At 46.0% G+C, this 19729-nt stretch overlaps 1 protein-coding gene across 3 annotated transcripts; it reads right to left on the reverse strand.

Annotated features, from left to right (window-relative positions):
• Positions 1–3791: 3791 nt before the first annotated feature.
• c1qtnf12 (C1q and TNF related 12) lies at positions 3792–19277 on the reverse strand. 3 transcript variants are annotated; one of them, XM_060047605.1, is made up of 8 exons: positions 17752–19276; positions 9907–10008; positions 9375–9486; positions 9020–9207; positions 8222–8330; positions 7534–7627; positions 5365–5443; positions 3792–5105 (listed from the first exon to the last, which is right to left on the reverse strand). In XM_060047605.1, the coding sequence occupies exons 1-8, from the start codon at positions 17929–17931 to the stop codon at positions 5007–5009; spliced, it is 963 nt and encodes a 320-aa protein (XP_059903588.1). In that variant the 5' UTR covers positions 17932–19276; the 3' UTR covers positions 3792–5006. The 3 variants fall into 3 exon arrangements, with proteins under 3 accessions (XP_059903588.1, XP_059903581.1, XP_059903596.1); XM_060047598.1 differs by having other exon boundaries at positions 17737–19276; XM_060047613.1 differs by lacking the exon at positions 9907–10008 and having other exon boundaries at positions 17752–19277.
• Between the last annotated feature and the right edge of the window lie 452 nt (positions 19278–19729).

Genomic DNA, 19729 nt, shown 5'->3' on the forward strand with positions numbered 1-19729 from the left:
AGATATGACGTTCTCAAACGATACTGCGTGCTGAAAAGCGGCACGGACAGAAAAAACTGCAGAAGTAAATTATAGGGTAATGTTTCAAGTAAATACAAGCTATGTCAGCTATGTTATAATTTCCTTATTATAATTAATAATAACAATAATAATTATTATTATTATTACTATTATTATTATTACCACGACTTTTACTAATATTATCGATGTGCAAAATTCACAATGGAATCACTTTCGCCAATTTCAAAAGATAGGAAAGATTGGGACATCTCTATCAAGGTTTACTTAATAAATTATATTCTAGGCCGAAGAAACACAATTCTTTAGTAAAGACCAATTCATCATAAAACAATTCAACCACAGCTATCCGTCTGCATTAACATAAAAGCACGACAACACATAGTTATTTTCCTAACTATTCATGCGCAGGGAATAGTAATTTTGGCCTGTGGGGGATTTTTGTATAGTTTATGATAATAAAGGAAAAATGTGAATTATAAACACACAAAAACTGAAATGAAGGACAGCTGAGGGGAACTACAGCCAGACTAACAATATGATCAAGCAACTCCATCACCCTGTTAAATCGTCTCCCATCCACTAGATGGACATAGAAGCCTGGGGAGTTGTCATAGCAACGTCTTTTGTCCGGGGGAGGTGGAACCCCTGGTATCAGCAGGACTTTTGGTCTGAACAGAGTCAGTTGTTTGGGGTAACTTGGGGTTGCGGAGGGAAAAATGCAAAGCGTGCTGGGAGAGTACAACATAAGAAGGGGCGTCTGGCACCTCGGCGGCAGCCAGCCTTAGTCTTGCGGCGTCGGCGCTCCACAGGTAGCCATGTTTGGAAGTCCTGACAAACACAAAGAAGACGGAATGCATAGGAGCGCGGGTCATGGGCGCGTGTTGAGCTCCGTTCTCCTATCTCTCCTCCATAGTTGGCTTTTTAGTGTCGGGCTCCTCCCATCGGCCATTTATTTTGGTGTTTTCTGTGTTGATATTACAGGAAGTGTTGATACTGCATAGTTAACTGGAAGGGTTTGTTGCCTTTATATACGCTCATGAATTTGGGAGTTTTCATAAACAAGTTCTTTCACTCATCGGCTGTATAACAAAGGAAGGAGTCTGATGGTGTGAGGCCCAGTGTCCTTGGTCACCATTTTGTTTCCTTATTCCCTCTCAGGTACAGCGGCATATAGACGTTCCTCCACTCCATAAGCATATCCCAGCCTTCACATTGTAAAGACGCCGTTGGTGTAAGGACAACAAATCCCATAATGACTCTCATTACAGCTATAACCAATCGTGTTGGTTTACCCGACATCCCAGAAAGACCTCCGCAATTTCTCCACAATGGGACACATTCATGAAAAACTTGTTTCTTGCGAGGGGAAGGGGAAAAAAAGAGAAGAAAAAAAAACAGTTTTGCTCTTAGTATTGGACAGATGTAATTGTAGTCACTCAGCTTGGCTGATGCTGATAATGGGGCAATGGGAAATTCCTGTCAGAGCCACGGCACAGGACGGTTTCGCAACCACTTTGGCAGGCGCTGGTGGCTCCGTGGCAGGGCAGCAAATGGGTTGCAGCATGCTCACATAGCTGTCATTAAACACGTTAAGAAAAGAAGGAAAGAAAGCGGGGAGAATAGGAAAACGTGGGACAATCAAAATCCCCAAGTATGTGGCATTCTCTGAGTTCTTGAGCAATCCAGAGGAGAGGGAAATACCACGCAGGACATAGCTGCTCTCTGTCAGGCATGTACTTGTGCACCTGCTGATAGCTTTAGTGGGCTCTGGAGACTGCAGTCTTCTCTGGCACGGTCAGCTAGCCAGCGAGCCTCTACAATCCCACACCACTCAGGACAGCTAGCCATGGAGGCTGTACAATTCAACAGCGATCGGGTTAGCTAGCCAGTGAGGTTGTATAATTCCACACCGCTTTGGTCAGCTGAGGCTTGGCCAGGGAGGCTGTGAGGCTCTACAATTCCACACCGATCGAGGTCAATTAACCAGTGAGCCCGGACAATTTAAAACTGAACGGGTCAGCTAGCCAGCAACTATTTGTCATTCAACACCACTCAGGTCTGCATACCCCTGCGGCCGGTACCCCCATGGTTGAAATAGCCTCGTTAGAGTGGCCTGTAGAGTGGCGAGATTGAGGGGAGTGCGCTATGGCTGCCCTTCACATGGGAAAAAAATATTGAGTGCCCTCGTGGCCCCTTCATTCCATAAATTATGATAATGTGCCCTCTAAAGCAAGAAAACATGATGCAGTGCCCTTACAAAGGTATAAACGTGTAATTCCCTTTGGGTGCTCTTCCAATGGAAAGCGGTGCCGTTATGAAGTGCCCTCTAGGCTGCCCCTACATGACAGTGTCCCAAATTGCCCATTCCAGTAGAGAAAATGGTGATGGGGTTAGGATGAGAAATGAGCTGCAGTATAGGTTACTCATGATGAAGTGCCCAATTTGGTGCTCCTCTAATGGAGAAGACCCCCTCCTTTGGATAGAATGAGATGCAATACACTGCTACATGCATAAGAATGGGGAATGGGGATTCATAATGGACGTTCCTTGTAGTGTAAGGTAGTGCCAAATAGGTGCCCTTACAATGGGATCAAGTTAAGGTTTTCTACAGGTTCCTTTCTGATGAAAAAAGCTCATGAAAGTGCACACTTAGATATGCCAAGGGAGAAAACACAATGAAGTGCCCATACAATGGACAGAAAGGGCTTTCCCAAAGTGTGTGCCAAGGGTTCGAGGGTCAAGGGTTCCCCCCATCCAGTTTTGATAAGATTTAAAATTTTATGTTCCCTGTTTCTTTTTGTCCTAGGTGTTGTGGTTATATTTTAATCTAGGTCGCTTTATAACATAATGGTATTCTTAATCAAGGATGAAGACTATTTCAGTCTAGATGATGGAGCGTACCTTTTTGAGTTCTGGTGGGGAGTAGGTGGGGACTACGTGCCATTTATATTTGTACTCCCCTGCCTTTCATGCAGCATTGATCCACCCCTGGGTGAAGGCTGTGCAATGGCCTTGAGCTACGGATACCTTTTATACCGTAGGAATATTCTCTCTTGAAACGCCCACCTTTTGCCGAAGTCTTGCATGAACCTTCTTTTCTCACTTGGATTTTGGACTTGCTTGCATGGGATCAACCAAAGAGAACTATTATTTATTAATTAATTTATATTTATTTGAATAACATTATGGTTGGCATGCAGACCGAAAGCTCAGAGAATGAAAGCACAATTGTTGCGTTGTAACTGAAAGGCAAAAATAACAACAGAAATAATAACTTAAATACCAAATAAGACTGACAGAATGCAGGTAGAGTTGTTCAGGAAGTAGACGACCAGTGTTTGATATAGTGCACCGCAGACACACAAAAACACGCCACAATAACTTAGCAGGTGGGTGCTAGGGGTTTGCAGTGGGTTTCCGGATACAGTATGTGACAGTTGGCTTCCCAGCAGAGCTTTCCTGAGAAGCCTGATGATAAGGCCTGCACTGATGCAAACAGGTTAGTACAAGTGGTTGGACAAGAAATAGTGATGAATAAGCCTTGAAGCGTCTTAATAATGTCTTGTGATGTACCGTTAAGGTCACTCACACGTTACACTTAGAAAATTTTTGAGGAATTATGAGAAGAAATAGACGGATGAGGTCCATGTTTATCCAAAGTCCTATTTGAATTTCATGAATCTGCACAACCAAGAGTTTAGGCATGGAATCACAGTAGAATACAAATTAAAACAGTTAACATAGAAAGACACTCGTTATATGAGCTGCGGTTTCCGGGAAATATGTATATGGAAATGAAATGGCAGAGATTTATAATTCAAACCACAAGAGGAGGTGGTCATATTTTAAAGCTCAGTGTTTCCCCAAGAAATTCTGAGTAATTTACAATCAAATTATCATAAAGAGAAGTAACACCAGCTAATATTGAAGTGGAAACAGACTTGGAACAATTTTACATATCCAGGCGAAAAGGCTTTTCACCCCCCCCCAGGTAAATTAATACATTTTACCGAAAAATATAGATACAAGATGAACAATATTACACATATCTATGGTGTATTATAAGTGAATCACAGATCGCTAGATTTATTTAATGATGTAATCTCTAATCACGGTAAATGATGCAGTTAATTCAGAATTAAATGAAAAGAAAAATTGTTTGTTGTAATCCAGGAATGTTAAGTGTGATTCATATTCAAGTGGAAACTCCCACAATGGCGTTGAACATACCTCAGACGTGAAAACCATGTTCAATAAAATGCTTGTCTGGTGAATTCATAAGATTCTCAAAAATACACAAAACACAACAAAAGAAGAACTTTAAACATTCTCTGTCATCTCCAAATGTTTATCTGTGTCTGGAATTCTTTGAAATAACAATATAGTATAAAAAGTGTAATTACATCGGATATCCAACTTCTCTTAGATCCTGGGTCTATATACCGGTCCAGTGTACTCAAAGAGTCTTTACAACACAAATAATGTAGACAAATGTTTAAACATACGAAAATACTACATTTTGAATGAAAACGGATCACAAAGACAAAACCCAAACACATCTTGATGTTATACATTATATTATAAAACATATATTTCTCTATCTGATGCTGCTGTCCCCCTTATCATATTCTGACCCACACATTTGCTATGCCGCTAAGAAGGGCCTCGCGTGACTGTTTGAATGGTTCACTGTTCCACCGAACTCTAGTGTGATTAAAATAAACTATTGGTGTATTGGGGTGCAATGAGGCCAACCTAATCCTGGATGGGATGGGGGACAGCTTATTGTGTAAAGATACAAATCCAGCCCATGAAAGTTTGTTATACTGTCTTTTCGACATCTGCAAAAAGTCCAGCGGTAAATCCAAGTTGAATAATCCTTGATGCCCCACAAGGTACAGGTGTCACCTTATGGGCAGTTCTAAGTGGCTGTCCTTGGGGATGTGTGGGTGGGTGGATGGATGGTGCTGGTGTTGGTGGACCGTCTATACACCGAGCAGCATGCCCATGTAATCAGAGCCACTCTGTATGGTGATGGAGGCCCCAGCAGCGTTATCCACAAATATGGATGTGTACTGTCCAACCTGCAGATAGAGAGAGAGAGAGAGAGAGAGAGAGAGGAGAGAGAGAGAGAGAGAGAGAGAGAGAGAGAGAGAGAGAGAGAAAGAGAGAGAGAGAGAGAGAGAGAGAGAGAGAGAGAGAGAGAGAGAGAGAGAGAGAGAGAGAGAGAGAGAGGAGAAAATTGAGAGAGCACAGGAGTGAAATTCTGAGGGCAATACATTTGTATTATAAAATCTTTCAAACAAAGCCAAGGTGTCAGATAATAATGGGGGGGAACATTACCTGTAGCTCCAGCAGACCTTGCACGCTGACAGTGAATATCTTGCTGTTACTTTCCAAGCCAACAATCATCTCCAGTGACCTGCATCGATATAACATAAAACAGAAGGGAATTGTTTGCTTGTGATTCAAAATGGTTAACAGAATATATTAGGGCAATTGAGAACCAAGTGCGGCTCCAACGATACCGTATGCGTGCTGTGCTGCTGCTAAGTGTAAAATGCTACACTTCTAACGGCATATTCCTCATGATTGTCTCTACGCTAGCTGCCAACTTAATGAGCCTAATTTCACATCCTTCACATTTCAAGATGCGGGAGGGCCATGAAGTCAATAGAGCGACGCTTCCTTCTTGCTAGCTAGCTAACCAATCATTGTCATATTATTTATATGCTCCACTCATTATACAATGCCTGGAGGAATACTTTTGAGATACACACCCTTTAGGGAGCAGGACGCTACCTATCAACATTTGTTCCTTGGCTTTACAAATGTAAGTCAACAACGTTGCCATATTGCAATGTCATTCACATTTCCATTTTTTTTTTTTTTTTTTACCAATTAAAATAACAGTGTGTTATAAGGTTGGATATTTTTGTCTAATCGCAACCAGCATTTCTTTGCTGGGATGCAAATGGCTGCCTAAGGTGTCAAAGGTGAGTCTATAAAGATTAGCAAGGCGATGAAGACAGGAGCCCTGTGTGTGCGGACATCTCCTTTAAAGACCTGCTTCACTTTTATACAGGAAATGCCAAACCGGTTCCACAGAGAAACTATAACAGACAGCGGCTTTAACAGCTCATAAATTCTAGCGATAGTTAAGGTGGCGTTAAACGCTAATAAACCTCCTCTGTCATGTGTTACCAGTATATAAACTGCCCAGACAGAATGTAAACAGCACAAAGCAAGGCTGATGTCTTGCTCCATAAATAGCTGCTGGATTATTTCTAAAATGTCAATGATGTGTGTAGGAAATTTGGGAGAATATAAAATGAATATTTTGTAAAAAATAATATTATGTATAAATAAATATTATGTTTAAAGTAATATTATTATAAATAAATTGTCCGTCTGTCTGTCTGTCCGTCTGTCCACCTACCTATCCCTTACTGTCTGTCTGTCTGTCTACCTATGTACCTTTTTTCCTGTCTGTCTGTCTGTCTGTCTGTCTGTCTGTCTGTCTGTCTGTCTGTCTGTCTGTCTGTCTGTCTGTCTGTCTGTCTGTCCGTCCGTCCGTCCGTCCGTCCGTCCGTCCGTCCGTCCGTCCGTCCGTCCGTCCGTCCGTCCGTCCGTCCGTCCGTCCGTCCGTCCGTCCGTCCGTCCGTCCGTCCGTCCGTCCGTCCGTCCGTCCGTCCGTCCGTCCGTCCGTCCGTCCGTCCGTCCGTCCGTCCGTCCGTCCGTCCGTCCGTCCGTCCGTCCGTCCGTCCGTCCGTCCGTCCGTCCGTCCGTCCGTCCGTCCGTCCGTCCGTCCGTCCGTCCGTCCGTCCGTCCGTCCGTCCGTCCGTCCGTCCGTCCGTCCGTCCGTCCGTCCGTCCGTCCGTCCGTCCGTCCGTCCGTCCGTCCGTCCGTCCGTCCGTCCGTCCGTCCGTCCGTCCGTCCGTCCGTCCGTCCGTCCGTCCGTCCGTCCGTCCGTCCGTCCGTCCGTCCGTCCGTCCGTCCGTCCGTCCGTCCGTCCGTCCGTCCGTCCGTCCGTCCGTCCGTCCGTCCGTCCGTCCGTCCGTCCGTCCGTCCGTCCGTCCGTCCGTCCGTCCGTCCGTCCGTCCGTCCGTCCGTCCGTCCGTCCGTCCGTCCGTCCGTCCGTCCGTCCGTCCGTCCGTCCGTCCGTCCGTCCGTCCGTCCGTCCGTCCGTCCGTCTGTCCGTCCGTCTGTCTGTCTGTCCGTCTGTCTGTCCGTCTGTCTGTCCGTCTGTCTGTCTGTCTGTCGTCCTTCCACGTATCTACCTCTCTTGCTGTCAATGTGTTACGAGTTCTTGAGGGATTGGAACATCAGACCACAACATGCTGCGTTGTGTAAGGCATTACAAATGGGAACCACATGGCTCAGAACTACAAACGGGAGAAAGGTCTGGCAGGTAAAATTGGGCATAAATAAAAAATGTGTGGAGATAAGTTGGCCAGAGGTTTTAGGAGGAGTGTTAGAGGAGTTAGAGGAGTGTGGTCTGGCTGTACTCACGTGTATCGGTGGCAGAGAGACTCGATGCAGATCAGAACACGCACGTTATCTCTGGCCTTCAGCTGGCTCTTGCTCCTCTTCACCTCGTTGTGGTCTGTAGGCCCAGGAAGAAGCAATCAACAAGACTCAATCAACTGTGAGCCACTTTACACTGGACCCAGAAAAGCCTAGCATTCACTTGTATCCTACATAACCTAGTATAGACAAGCTGTCTCAATCATCTGTATGCTAGGCTTCCACTAAACACGAGCATTGGATACACCTACATCACCAGTCTCAATCACCATTATGGTGATTAAGACACAATCACCTGTATGCTATGTTACACTAAACCCAGCATGGCCTAGCATTTAGTAGTCACAATCACCTGTATTTTAGGCTGCAATAAACATAGCCTAGCGGCTGTAAGAATCAACTGTACGCCCCATTTAAGCTAGCACTGCATATTTTACAGCTGTCAAAGTCACCTGTATGCTACGCTACACTGAACATAGAATAGCCTAGCATACAGCTGTCACAATTGACTGTATTCTAAGCTATGCTAGGATTAGTGTAGCCAACAAAAGAGCTTACAGCCCGGACCTAAGGAATGTAATTATCTTGGACTAGGACGAACAAACGACTACCTCTACCTTTTCTAACCACTATCATCATTGTGTTAAAGGGCAGATGTGAATAATTAGATTACCAATATGAACATTGGCAGAGAACTGGTATATCCCGGTGATGGGTGCGGTGAATCTGCCAGTAGACTGGTCCATGCCCGACCCTCTCAGAAACGCTCCTTTCGCCGGAGGCTGGAAACACAAACACAGAAACCAATTAAAGCATTTCCCAGCACTGTCGTTCAGTTGGATGATGATGTTTAGCCTAAAGACTGGCGAAAGGTGCAGAGAATCACTCTGAAAACCTGGTTTTCTTTCTTTATGGAGCAACACGTTTCTTTATTGAGCATTACTTTCCTGTCTTGTCCACATCTTAGCTTAAAAGGGATATCTTTGTTTCCTGGCAATAGAACAGGGAGGTACACTTTGTCTGGAGGATAGAGAAGCCAGTTAAGATGGACTGTACTGTTGAAACATCTCTCTGGCTGCCTTGTCAGGCCCATACCAACAGAGCAGGGTTCTTCCACTGCTGCGCACTGTTTAAAACAGTGTCTATTTCTGTCCTCTCCACACCATATTCCAACTCAGAGCACACAGAGCGCCTTTTGTACGTGCCCGCAGAGCGATGTTCAAGACAGAAAAAAAAGGGTGATATTTCTGACCTAAGCCCCTAAACGCTACCACTCAGCGCGGCGACAGTCTGATCCTAACCCCTGTTCCATACCAACTGGGTCACACATGTTCCGTAACACACATCCACAAAGCTAAAATGGTCCGAAAACACTGAGCGACCCTGGCTCAAGCAGCCAGTCAACACGGTGGGAACCCCTCATTCCAGGTTTCGACGTTCTCCATTGTTCAATTTGTCAAAACAAACACACCGTCTGGAAGTTCTGCAGCTCCACCAGGGTCTTCTTGTCTATCACCACGGGGCCTTTCAGCTTGCAGTGGAAGGCCTCCTCTATCCGGCGGTACGAGCTCATCCCTTCTAGAGCGAGCAGCGCCGGAGGCGGCAGGCTGGGTCTGCTGCTCTGTCGCTCCAGCGCCGACGCTCTGCGCTCCGCGGCCTCTGGCGGAAAACAAACACAGACCCATGAACCCCAGAGACCTGCCGCCCGCGCTGCGTCAGCCCAGCGAACTGCAGGATCAAGAGGTTGGCGGATGTTGTTTTTTTGGTTGGATTCTCTGATGAGAAAACGTGAGTTTCATGAAGGACAGGAAGGAGAGGAAGGATACCTTTGATCATCTCCTTGAACTCCTGGAGGAGCACCTCCTGGGTGACCTCTGCCCCCGGAGAGCCAGGGGGTCCCTGAGGTCCTGGTGGTCCAGGCGGGCCGGGGGGTCCGGGCTAGGGGAGAATAACACATTGAAGACCAAGGGCCATTCAGTCCGAAATATGGTAATAGAAATGTAATGCTTGATTATTGACAGAACACATTGCAAGGTCATTTCTACACACGCATAAGCACACACACACACACACACACACACACACACACACACACACACACACACACACACACACACACACACACACACACGCACACACACGCACACACACACACACACACACACACACACACACACACACACACACACACACACACACATGGACCCACACACAGTATTTATTTAGCTGTAATGGGCAATTACCACTGAATAAATACCAGCCAAAAAGCTTGCCGTGATGAACAGCAGTATGGTGGTGCTTTGAATCAACAAAGAACCTACAATTCAACCATTTCTACCATTTTCTGTTTTGACGTACCAGGGGCCGTCTCCGTTTGGGGCATTTTCTGAAGTTGCCTACAGGTCGTTTCACAAAGTCCATCCATGATCCCAGTGGGTCAACACGCTGGTTGTCAGAAACCTGTGACGTTTAAAATACACAACATGCGCTTTATAGTCTATGAGTCGTCTTTTTTTTTTGTCCACGTAGGAAAAAGGGCACGAGGTTATTTTTTAAATACGCTGCCAAAAACACGGCGGCAGGCAGGTCACACTTTGATACCTGTCGCCCTTCGTTCTCACCTCTCCTGCCCGCCGTGTTTGCTTCAACACGGTCTCATGGCCAAGTATGTTGTCACCGTCCCCTGCCAAATGTTTTACGTTCGGCTCATTTGTTCATTCCAGATGATTCAATAAGATGCCATGTCACTTCAAATATTCTCAATAAGCTGGGCTGAAAACAAACAAACCCCTCTCAAACCTCTACAGATGTGAGGTAAATCCACACCAGCACCCCGGTTGGACAACGAATGGGTCTGTGCATGTGATGTACATTACCGGGACTGCAGCACACATCCATTATCCTATAACGTCATGCAGCCCAGCAGCCCATGGAGCCACAACAGTTAATAAACCAATGCGCAAACAAATACTGCCAACCTTGTTCCAATTTTGAAGGAGAGGAGATGGAGCGGTGGTGGGTGGGTAATTCTACGAATGAGACAACAAGTCATATGTGGCGGTACAGACACATGGTTGAACCTCGCTCTGTCTTTTTACTGACTCAATATGTGCTTGTGCTCTCTATCGGAAAACATAGACAGTTCTGAAGGATTGTACACATACACTGGTCGGGTATGACTGATGGTACGTTGCACGCTCCAAAGAAGCACATTGGAGAATGTTTGGGTAAGAAATGTAAGGCGATATTAATATCCGTCAGCGGAAACCAACTTGAGCGTAGGCCCTACCTCTTGCCCCTCTTCGCCCCCAAACGTCAAACGCTTGCGGTTGAGATTAGGGAAGGAGATAAAGACGAGTGGAGGCTCAGCTCAGCTGTCTGAGAGGGAATTTGTTTAGCTTTGGCATCAGGACACAACTCGCTTATCTGCTAAACTAACATGGCCTCTTTCTTCTTCCCTTGCGAGAGACACTCCTCCGGTTCCACCACAACCAAGTCATGTCTCAATGTTTTCCCTTTCAATGTGCTCGTATTAAAAGGAAGAAAAAAAAGGAAAGTAAATTACATATTTTGGTTTGCAACATAACTTCCACCACTCCTCTCTCTTCACCCCCCCCCCTGCCCCCCCCCCCCCCTGCCCCCTGCGCCCCCCCGCCCCCCCCCCCCCCCCCCTCCCCCCTGACAGCAGACAAAATAAACAATTTAAGAGGGACGGAGCCTCTTGAAATGTGGATTTCTTTATGTTTTTGTTGTGCCTCTGAAGGCTTGGAAACAGTGTACAACAATACAGATGACTGCGAGACTTGTTATTTTCCTCACAGCCCTCTTTAATGTTGTTTTCCTTAAACTCGTCACAAATTGGGTAAAAGTATTTTTTTTTTTTTTGTTTTTATTTGCTCTGATTACATAATATTATCCTTTACCATCCCTGTTCTAGATGCTTCTATAAATGCTAAAACGTTAATGACTGCGGTTGGAGCAGCAAGGGCGCCATTATTCCATGCCTTAGGCCATTTTTGTATATTTCCACTGGGATTAATTGTAAAAAGTGTCTGTCAAACAGTGTTGTGAATCATCGGCACAAAAGACTCTCAGACAGTCTTGTGTGATCCAAACTTCACCCGCACTGACGCTGACAGCTGTTGAGAAACACAGATACTGGAACTGCTTGCCGCTAATCCCGAGAAAGACGGAGCTTTGCATTACGACTTGTGTTTATGTCATAGATCATCGTGTGCTTTTTCAAATATGTCAAGCCGCACCAGTCAGCCCACACATGCTACACATGCAGACGTACAGTATAATTATATATCACACCTATTCCCTGCGTAATCCAAAAAAAACCCACTGTAGATCATTGCCAGGAAATCAGCCGTACTTGAAGCTTGTTATCCTCTTTAGCACACATCATTGTAATTAAACTATTAAAAACCATGCCCCCCAGATATTTCTCTCTGCGAGGAAGTCAGAGCTTGGCTCAGATAATTATTACCTTGTCCGTAAACCTTCTAGGCCGCAAAATAAAAATCAATGCTGAATAAATAAGGTAATCCAAGCTGCTAAATTTCTGTCTATTTAACTTATTTTTTTCGGTGCATGTGTTTTTACCCATGCATGCACCAATGATAAAGTATCTGGTCCATATTGTGGTCCAGGTGGAGGAGTCCGAAATAAAAAATAAGTTGCAAGAACGTTGCAGAAGTGTGAACGCAGACACTCACACTGCCAGTGACACGGTGCAACATGTCAGCATCGCGCACTCAATGTTATTGAATATGCCGCAAAGTAAACTGTCTTCACTCTCATAACTCGGCATCAGAAGGCCTGCAGCTCATGGACAAGAAAAGAAGCAGGTAGGAAGACTCAAGAGAGCTGAGGAGGTACACCAGGACGCTGACTTTGATCAGCACGTTGATGTGTGAGTGTTTCAAAACGGCCTTGTCTGTCAGCACACGTGAATGCACATTATTCCACTGCTGACTGCAGAATGCGCTTGTCTGTTAGTCATAGGGCGGCTTTAAACCCTGACGACACTCACACAGTATTTTCTGTTTGTTTGTTTGTTTTGATTGGATACCGATATACTGTATATCATTTTTACGCAGGCATTGTAAACAGGGATTGAGATAAAAGGCGGACTCTTATGTTTTATATTGTCGTGTGAAATTCTTTTCGTTTTTTTTTCTTTTCCTTATGGGAAAGCTTAACAAATATCACATTCCCCAGTAAAGACTCCCCCATAGACGCAACGTGCCTCGCGCTAGGTAGTCTCTGTTTGTTATAGATTTGGGAAAAATTATGCTGAATTTATTTGAAGCAATAAAAACTAGAAAATATTCCCCCAGGGCAGACTGCCGCCAAAAACACAAAACACAACTGTTAAAACTTGTCTCCGGGGCGGTAATTGATACTGGAAGACGTAACCTGCTCAACCTTATAGCTCCCATTAACAGTGCGGTGTGAGCGGTGCTGCGTTACAGCCGTATACACTCCATACGTGCCGGGTTCAAGATAACATAAAGCCTCAGCGTGCCGAGCGCCGTCGCGTGTTTACAGGTACTGTAGGTTTAAGGTTGGGCAGGATAACCGACAGCCTCCTCCCATAATCCTTCACTTCTATTTGCCTCATGCATCATCACGGGGATCCCTGTGCAGTCATCCATGCACCACTGCGGACGGGCCTACCCGGTTCCCCTTGAGAGAGAGAGAAGGGGGGGGGGGGGGACCCGGGAGCCTGTGTGCCTCCCATCCCCGGTCGTCACGCATCCATCAAAGTGCTCCCCCACACAGACACACACAAACCTCCCCGCCCAGTGCTCCCAGCCAGTGCACCTAATGAGCATTTGAACCAGCAACACAAGACAGTAAGTCACGGGATGGCAGCTATGCCCTCCTCCTCCTCCCACTTGTGTGTCTTACCTACTTAATAATCGTTATGATAGTGTGGCTGAGAGGAGTTTCTTCTTGGATATGACGCTATATATATGATTGAGGGCATGGAAGAGTGCATACAGTATTAATTAAAAGATCCTAGGTATTCATTTAGGAAAATGGAGGTAATTTAAGCCTATTCCGGATGTGACATCATTCCTGAGAGAGCGACATGAATTCTTGGGAGTTATTTGACAGCACGACGAAGCACCCACGGAGTTGAAAGAGCGCTGATGGCTACCTGTGGCACATCTGTTCCGTCTACAAATGATCCCTTTGAAATGCTTGACTGAGTGCTCATTTTCCCTGTGGGAGGTAAATTGAGCTGTGGCGAAAAAGCCAGTGGGATGGTTGGGATCCACAAAGGTTTTCCCAGTGGTTTCACCTGGGGGACAGATCATACACAGAACACTAACCAGAGCGTCATTACACCTCCTCTCTACATTGTACGTGATGCATTTGCTGTACCACATAAGTGCAGGGATGGATCGTATTCCTCAGAGCAAGCAGAATGCAAGTGCTTTGCACATCCCGATCCTATGGTCTTGTATTACAAGTCTTTCATATGATTTGAAAGACGACAATACTGGAAGAATTACAGGAACTAGCAGAACATCTGTCATTTCACCCCAAAGCAAAAAAAAAAAATCAATGAAATCATTATGAAAACCATAAGTGGTTGACACTGTGTTTGAATTCTTTCAGCTTGGTTGCGTTAAAAATTATTGAAACTATGTGAAAGCTGAACATGGAATATCTGCCCGTCAGTTGCATGCAGAGTTCACATGAAATTATCAAAGGGGATACAATCATTCTGAACATCATTAGCAATTATTCTTATTATGTTCGTTACCATGATTCATTACCATCTATTATCATGGGAATATTTCAGCATTTGGTGCTTCAGATGGGTTGTGTATTAAGTACTGTATATAGCATGGCTCTTGCTGGCCAGCATTATGAAACGTAAAAGTGAAAATACAAATAAGTAGATCAGCATCTCTTCATGTGGAAAGAGGTTTGTGCTGGTGTTGCCCTGCATGTCATGTGGCACGACATATTCCCTTCTCTATAGAAGAGTACTATAGCCCTCAGTCTTCCAGGAGGGGATGCTGAAACACAAGATGATCCCTAATGATAATCGGCATATTTTGCCTTATTTGGCAGGCATAAACCGAATTGGTGGGGATCTTTGGTACTATAGTTCTCTTCATGATGTGAATAGATTAGTTAGACTAATAGTTAAAAAAAAACGTATTTCTCTGTTAAAGTCATAATGAGGCTACAGTACAAACAGACAAACACATGGTACCACTGGGGGGTCGGCTCCGGAGGTGTTGGGTGAGAACCAATCGGTTTCAGGAGGTCATCGGTTTCCGAAAGGTCCCACACACTGTGTCATTAATCATCCCGGGGATGAGAGAGAGAGAGAGAGAGAGAGAGAGAGAGAGAGAGAGAGAGAGAGAGAGAGAGAGAGAGAGAGGGAGAGAGAGAGAGAGAAAGAGGAAAAACTCCCCCCTAAACCTCTGCCGTTACTCAGCCCGGCAGGCGTGATGTTTGCCTGCATCGATTACAGCCATCGCGGACCCCTGGCTGCTCGGGCAGAAGGGGTCTCGCAGCATCTCGTACGAAGCGAGATATGGATAGTGATGCTGTGTATCTCATATGTCGCAACCACGTTGAATGAGTAGCAGACAGCTAAAGACAAGTAAGTCGAGGTGTAAGATAAGGTTTCGACTAATGAGAAAGTGCCATGGAATTATAAACACAAAGGTTACCACAACTTGGATAGGCGTATATCTCAATGTGAAAGCAGACTGAAGTGCCAGAGAGGGGGTCCCTCACCTGAAGGTCTCCCCAGCACCCTTTATAATGAGTCAGCCTCACAACACAAAACAAGAATCCTTTTGTGTTGTAAAAATAGTTTTAAATCAAAGTTACGCAACACAAACTCTTTACCTCCATAATTTTGATCAATTTCAAATGGAAAATCTGTGCAGGAATGCGGCCATGCTCAGCGGACTGCCAGTGGACCAACCTGGGCCCCTGCCAGCTTCAAAACCGAGAGACGAGTTTCAACTGTTTCCACTGGGCACAAGGGGGGAAAAAGCTTGGGTGAATGTGAAGTATAAATGTTTAACTTGTTTAAGAATACAAATATCAGGCCAAGGCAGCACCAGTGGATATGTTGTTTTCTCTTAGACGTGGACATGGCTACAGATTTGTAATGGGATGAACGCCACCAACCGTCCAAAACAAGCATATTAACCACTTGCATGGTGTGTGGTACACAGCTTTTTTCCCTCAAACAGAATCAAGGTAGACGTGTACTACTAATCCTCGCTGAGGTGTCCTCTTTCAGAGCCCTTTCTATGGGGCTTTGTGAAGGGACTTGCATGACATGCTGCTCCTTTTTGTTTGTCTCCAAGTGTGTGTGTGTGTGTGTGTGTGTGTGTGTGTGTGTGTGTACGTGTGTGTCTTGGTGTATGTAGTAAAAGTAGTACAGGCCGTGTGTCTCTGGCAGCATCAGTAGGGGCTGGGACAGGCCTTGTGTCTGTGGCAGCGTCAGTCGGGGCTGGGACAGGCCTTGTGTCTGTGGCAGCATCAGTAGGGGCTGGGACAGGCCTTGTGTCTGTGGCAGCGTCAGTCGGGGCTGGGACAGGCCTTGTGTCTGTGGCAGCGTCAGTCGGGGCTGGGATCAGCTTTGCCTCAGGCTCCATCAGTAGGTGCTGGGATCAGCTTTGCCTCAGGCTCCATCAGTAGGTGCTGGGATCAGCTTTGCCTCAGGCTCTTGCCCACCTAACTTTCCCAAGGAATGATGACATCAGTGCGGTAGGACGCTGGGTTGGGGGGCGGGGCGGGGCGGCCTCATGGAGACATTAAGGTAGAGGGTGAACCCAACGCCTGCGACTGGCGCTGGACATTCCGCACAAGGTCATCCTTCACAGCCTCTGCTTACATGGGGCACAGCAAGTCAAATAAACATCTCCGCGGCGCTCTGTGTTCTTCCTGATACACCTTGGACTTCAGTGGCTAGTTACTGAGGCGCAAGGCGTCCCCATTAAGCTTTTACCAACTGCATAGTTGAGACCGAAATGTATCAGGTTTTGTTGCCAACACGATGGGTGGGCTGAGAGCAAAAACAAATACCTCCCCCACCCCCATCCCCTCCACCTTTTTGATTCCAAGCAAATATGCAACACCAATAATAAACTCATAAATAACAATGGCAAAGGTCAACTACTGTTATGGAACACTGCATACTGTTGATGTTCTGCCATGTTGCTTTAGGTACATGTTTAGAATGAAAACAGCTTTCCAACACAGCTATTATGGCGTATTCTGAGTGGCCAGTGGTCTGAATAGAGAACATTCTTTGTGGGAATTGAAATTGCAATCCTTTATTTTTCATCTCATTGACCGACTACAGTGCGATACAATATCTGATGCTGTTGTGCGTGGCAGTGCTCTGGAGATTTGTGGTGGTTGATCTTACACACGCGATATTTACGATCTATGTACATATCACATATCAACCTCGGGATCTGGAATTTCGATACTAAAATTGATATTTGGCATCTTTATACGGAGGCCCCAGTAGAGGTTGTGTTATGTGTGCTTGTGTTTTGGTTCATTGTGGCCTCCCTGTTAGTCCTCATGTGTTAAAATGAACAAGGCCTATAGCTAATAGGCTTGAGACCGGGTGACGGACCCCCTCTGTGCAGACTAATTGATGCATTGATCAGCCTTTAGATGTGCACATTCCTGGCATTCTTCAGGAAGTCATCCATTTAGAGTGTCACACATTTCTGTCCATGGCATTGATTGAGGATTGACCTGCAGGGCCACACCTGTCTGGCCCTCGCAGGGGCTCTCCTCTGGTTTTCTAACTCACATGTGAATACATTTCCAGTATCTAATGCAATCACAATGACAATTAAAAGTGTTGTCAGCTAACTTTACAATGCGCCATAGTTCCAGAGTCCCAATATAAATAATATTGCTCTCAATATGTTCAAATATTATCATTTTTATATCAGAATCACTATCACAATAATCATTATAGTAAAAAAACCATAATAACAAGAATATTCAGAAATACAATATTAACATAAAATGTATCATAATGATAATAATAACACAAATAATAATAATACAAACAATAATATCAAAATGCATATTAATTAAAATGATGATAATGAGAATACTACTTATAATACTATTAATAATAATAACTAATAATAGAAAATACCATACATTTTGGGGTCCTACCTTGATGGTCCCTCCGACCTCCTCACTGTTGGACAGCGTGGTGTTGGAGTTCTCTGTGTGTTGTGGCGGGGCCTCCTTGGGTCTCTTCCTCTCCTTCTTGGCCTCGACCCCGTCTAGGAGGACACACTGAGTCCAGAACACTAAGGCCAGCACCGCTAGTGGGCCGGGCCCGACCCGCATCTTCACACACACTTCCGCTCAGCACCCGCTCAGAGATCTTGGTGGGAAGAAACCACTGGGTTCTGCTGGAGGTCGGAACCGGCTTTGTGGTGGTGGTGGTGTTGGTGGTGGTGTTGTTGTTGGTGGTGCTGGTTGTGGTGGTGGTGATGGGGAGTAGATGCCTTGGAAGGCCAACTGAGGAGGGGACAAATTCACTCTCTGTCCGCTGATGCTGTCAGACTGTCTGCTGCTGCTGCCTCTGTCTCTCTGTCTCTCTCTATCTCTCTCTCTCTTTCTGTCTGACTGTCTCTCTCTCTCTCTCTCTCTCTCTCTCTCTCTCTCTCTCTCTCTCTCTCTCTCTCTCTCTGTCTCTCTGTCTCTCTCTCTCTCTCTCTCTCTCTCTCTCTCTCTGTCTGTTTGACAAGCTCTCTCGGCCAGCAGAATGATGCAGGGGCTCCACTACCTCTGGCCAGAGAGAGAGGCAGGAGGGGGGCTACTCAGCTATGAAATGTTTCAAGCAGAACGGTCGTCTGGGAATGACAGATCGGCACAGATCTGACAGCAAATAAACCCATTAGTGAGATTTTTCACGCTTTCTGCTCTGTCGGGGAGGGGTGGGGTGTGAGGGCTATGGGGTAAGGGGGGGGGGCGGTGTGAGGGAGGAGAGGGGGGGGGGGGGGGGGGGGTAGCAGAGGGGACACGCGGGCTGCCCAGAGGAAGACGCGGAGAGGAGGGTCTGTGAAATCTCAGGGTGGGGTGCGCAGGGAGAGGGAGATGGAGATGGACCGCAGGACGCTCTACTCACTCCTGTTCAGCGCTGGTGTGGTCGCCACACTAAAAACACAACAATAACCAAAACAAAACATCCAAAAAACAAGATCCAGCAGAAGCGCTGCCTTACTCGGGAGATGCAGGGGATCTGTCCATCCCACAGGCTGGCCGTGTCCAGGAGCTCAAGGGGAATGCACAGTCTCTTAGTCCCAGGGAAGTTGGATCAGGTCCGGGTTCTGCTCACTGCTGTAGCTCCCACTGTGTTGGTAGCGCAGTGAGGGTAGCAATGTGCCAACCTCTCTGCCTCCGGCCAAACCGATCTGTAGCCGAGGTGTTCACTTGGGGTTGTCCATGCAAACTATCAAGTCCAAGAGTTGATGCACTTCTACAGCTCAAGTGACTGGGAGCCCAGAGTTGAGTTGAAGTGTGTGTGGTAGTATTCTCCTGCTGTCTGCTCAGCTGCGCTCTCTCTCTCTCTCTCTCTCTCTCTCTCTCTCTCTCTCTCTCTCTCTCTCTCTCTCTCTCTCTCTCTCTCTCTCTCTCTCTCTCTCTCCCCGGCTAGTCCCACTTTTTCCTTTGAGCAAACAGGAGGACTCACAGTGGAGTTTTATCATCACTCTTTCTCCCTCCCTCCTCTCTCCCACCCTCTCTCTAGTGCTCTTGTGTTTGCTCTCTCTCTCTCCCTGTTTCCCTCCTTTTCATCCCTCAAATTGGCAAACCCTTCAGTTCTCTGCGTTCTCTCACCAATGAAATTGTCAATTCCATTGCAACGTGGTGAAGTAGATGACATGTGTGTGTGTGTGTGTGTGTGTGTGTGTGTGTGTGTGTGTGTGTGTGTGTGTGTGTGTGTGTGTGTGTGTGTGTGGGGGGTGTATAATTTGATAGATAGATGGCTTTGTTTGATGAACACCTTGTGCATTGTGTGTGTATCATCTGTAATGATGAAGTGTGCACATGTGAATGGGGAAGAATTTAGAAAATGTTCTAGATTGGTTTGACATGTTCCTAAGTAAAGCTTTTCTGCTCTCAGGAAGTTCTACTATTAAAT

This window comes from Gadus macrocephalus, chromosome 1, assembly GCF_031168955.1.
Source record: "Gadus macrocephalus chromosome 1, ASM3116895v1".
NCBI classification, from domain to species: domain Eukaryota; kingdom Metazoa; phylum Chordata; class Actinopteri; order Gadiformes; family Gadidae; genus Gadus; species Gadus macrocephalus.